This window comes from Vollenhovia emeryi, unplaced genomic scaffold, assembly GCF_000949405.1.
Source record: "Vollenhovia emeryi isolate VEMERY1.0 unplaced genomic scaffold, V.emery_V1.0 DF939128.1, whole genome shotgun sequence".
Lineage (NCBI taxonomy): Eukaryota > Metazoa > Arthropoda > Insecta > Hymenoptera > Formicidae > Vollenhovia > Vollenhovia emeryi.
The window spans coordinates 1,737,767-1,741,243 of record NW_011967238.1 but is presented as its reverse complement, the minus strand read 5'-3'; the positions used below and the strand labels follow the sequence as shown (position 1 = coordinate 1,741,243).

General features: G+C 27.8%; 1 protein-coding gene across 1 annotated transcript; it reads left to right on the top strand.

Annotated features, from left to right (window-relative positions):
• The first annotated feature begins 871 nt into the window (after positions 1-871).
• Positions 872-3,221, top strand: LOC105568599. The gene is made up of 3 exons (XM_012024405.1): positions 872-1,086; positions 2,022-2,384; positions 2,503-3,221. Exons 1-3 carry the CDS (start codon positions 1,026-1,028, stop codon positions 2,808-2,810), a joined length of 732 nt encoding a protein of 243 aa, XP_011879795.1. The 5' UTR covers positions 872-1,025; the 3' UTR covers positions 2,811-3,221.
• The last annotated feature ends 256 nt before the right edge of the window (positions 3,222-3,477 follow it).

Sequence of the window (3,477 nt, the reverse complement as noted above, 5' to 3'; positions counted from 1 at the left end):
ATTTTGTATAAAAGTTAATTTATACTTCAATGAAAATTGCAGACAAGATATTTTTTATATAAAACCTTATTTATTCTAACTTTATGCGATAAATCTAAACTAACGTGTATTTACTATATACGTTTAAATAAATGTATGTACCTTTAATTATATCAATGTAAAAGGTTTAGAATACATTATTTAAATTTTCTTTAAGTAATCAATGTTACGAAAAAACTGTCAAAATGAAGTTATTCTCTTTGTTATATAATTACACCACATACGCATCGTACAAGTTTTGCTCTGTATATTGATTATATTGGATAATATATGTGGATAAATATACTTTTCAAGGACATTTACCTGTCGAAGTTGTCTCAATATTAAAAAGAAATTCCTACGTCGGTTTAAGAAGAAAAAGATGAACAGTTAAATGCATACCCATATAGTACGCATGTCTAAAAGACATCTTTAAGACGTCTTAAAGGATAATATTTTATTATCTGTCACCTCTTATCAATACATAAAAATCAACAGAAATTATACAATTAAGTTAAACTTATAAGAAAATTATACAGAAACAATTCTTTTATTAATTTTACTTTTGCAATTCTGTTTAATGTTGTACTGAAATTACGATACTTTTCGAGTCATGTATTCTTTTTACAAACAAGCGTTTTTACAAAATTAATTTAATGTATAAAATATATAACAGTTATTTCAGTTTTATTTTTAAATTTATATACTGTATAAAAAATATTCTCCTTTTTTCTACCTCTCATTAACAATAATAATAAATAAATTTTATTTTGTAAACACAAGTGTGGTTGTAGGTTATAGGTTTAAAGTAAATCACCGATACCGAGCGAGAGAGAGAGAGAGAGAGATCGGCAAGAAACGTTATGCAAACAAGGATGAGAATATATAAAAGCGCGATTCCTCGATTTACGCGAATTAGTCTTGATACTTACTTGCTGTATAGCTGTTCGGATCGCTCCGCAGTGTTCAGTTTTGAAAGTGTAATGTAAGAAAAGTTTCGTTAAAAAATGTTTGCTATAGTTTTTGCTTTTGCGCTTACAGTAGTGGGCTATGTTTCAGCAGAAGTACGTAAGTAAAAAAAATATATTTATTTATTTACTTACTTATTTGTGTGTATTTCGATACATGTTTTTATAATGTGCATATGTGTATATTCATTTTTGATCATAAATTCTTTCTTTATTATGTATAAAAGAATTGCACAAGTTGCAATGCAATTTGTTATTACAAACATTATATTAATTATTATATTAATTATATGGCGATAATATTAATTATATGGTACAATGCAATAATGTTTGCGACTGCATTGCAAATACCAGCTGCATGCCTGGCATTCGTTAGGTCGTGAACGTGTATTAGATAGCAGTAACGTGAAAAAATGCGTAGTAGGAAAAATGCTTGCGAAAAGAAGCCGTGTTCCAGTCTTCGAGTCACTTAATTAAAGTAACAGGTGCAGCCAATATTAACTTCGCTAAGAATTTCTTGTCGGACTCGCGCATTTTATGATGTGGCCTATATATATCTAAAAGAGAACGTTTTATAAAGAATTTCTATAACGCCCCAACATTCGCATTTCGTAGACTTGACTAGCCGTGCAGTTACTTGTAACAGATTCGAGTTTGTATATTCTCAAAAGTGTAGAATATACTTTAAAGCACTGCACAACAAAAATATTAAAGAAAAATTCTAATGTGATACTTAGGAATTTAATTTATTTTTTATTATTAATAATTGCGTTATTAAATAACAATGTATGGATTATTAAAATTCACGTGTGCTGTGATTTTATTGAAAGTGTTACATAATATTATATCTTTCAAGATTTAATATTAACATTGTTTGATACTAAAATAACATAGTAAATCACAAACTTACTGTGTCGTAAAAATTGCACATTCTTTTCGATTATATTTTATCATTTCTTCATTTACGTTTATTTCCCCTGTGAACAATTTTACTTAAAATTATAATTCAATAAAAGTGAGTTATGTCCTTTACAGCCTCCTTTATTCACGTGTGCGGCAGAAGAGATCCAAACCTTGATCAATGCATCTTGGATAACGTCGAAAATTTGAAAGATAAGATCTGCGAAGGAATTCCGGAATTGGACATTCCGTCAAACAATCCAGTCATTCTTGACGACATAGTCATTTCCGATAGTTCTAATTCCAAAATAAATCTCAGAGATGTAAAAGCGATGGGACTTTGTGACTTTGAAGTAAAGTATTTTAAACTAGATCTCGACAATCTCCACTTCGATGCTGAAATCTTTTTTAAGCGGATCCAATTGAATGGTACATATGATTTTGACATACGCTTACTGATACCCATCGTTCAAAAGGGACCAGTTTATATCACTTCAGGTACGAAATCGATATAGTAATAAAATAAAACTTAACATCAAAAATTATATCTGTTTTAACATAAAAATTCAAAACTCTATACTTTTTCATCATAATTATTAATCTGAATATTTTACAGATAATATAAACGCAAAGGCAAACTTGGACATGAATGTGGTAACGAAAGATAGCAAAAGATACGTGTATATGTCAAAGATAAAGTTAAATCTCGACATTAAAGGATACGACGTTGACTACGGAATAAATTCTGAAGAATTAAACCGACTGAACCAAATTATTAGTAATTTCATAGGCAATAATCAAGAAGAGGTTATTAAGACCCTTAAGCCGGCAATTGAAGAAGCAGTTGTCAAACGGATTCTCACCCTTTCCAACGATATAGTTAAACACTTTACGTTCGAAGAGCTTTTCCCCGATAAACCATAAATTGCCTAAGTTTATTAACATTGTCACAATTATTTCGTTTATCTCGTCATTCATTTCAAGAATTCGAAAATTCTGAAAAAAATTTATTTTAAACTTAAATTTTAAATGCTTTACGTGTTATTTTAAACATGATGTTTAAAAAGGTTTTATGATGATACCTAATAGTTTCAAAATTATTAGAAAAGATACAAATATGTAGAACGTGAAACTATGAGGATGTATTCTTTATTATGTATATTTATATTTATATCTTATCTATAAAATATATAAAATAAGATTCTACACATATACATATGCTAAATACATCTCAGAATAATGCATATCTCTTATTTATCTAATTAGTAACTTTATTATTCATTAACAACGTAAATGTGTATACATACATAAAAAACTAAAAAAATGTACATTAAAATATTAGTAACTTTAAGTTAGTATACTTAAGATAATATATATACTTAATTAAATATTGTACGCGTGGGAGGAAAGTTTATATTCGAAAGAAACGTTAAATAAATTAATATTGTGTCTATATGATTGTTTTAATAGAAGAAATTTATAAACTAATCTAGTACATGATTAGTACAAGATAATGAAACATTTTATTTATTATAGTTCTCAAGTATACTCACGTTACGATGTTATTGCCACGTTCAGTAATTAGGGTAAA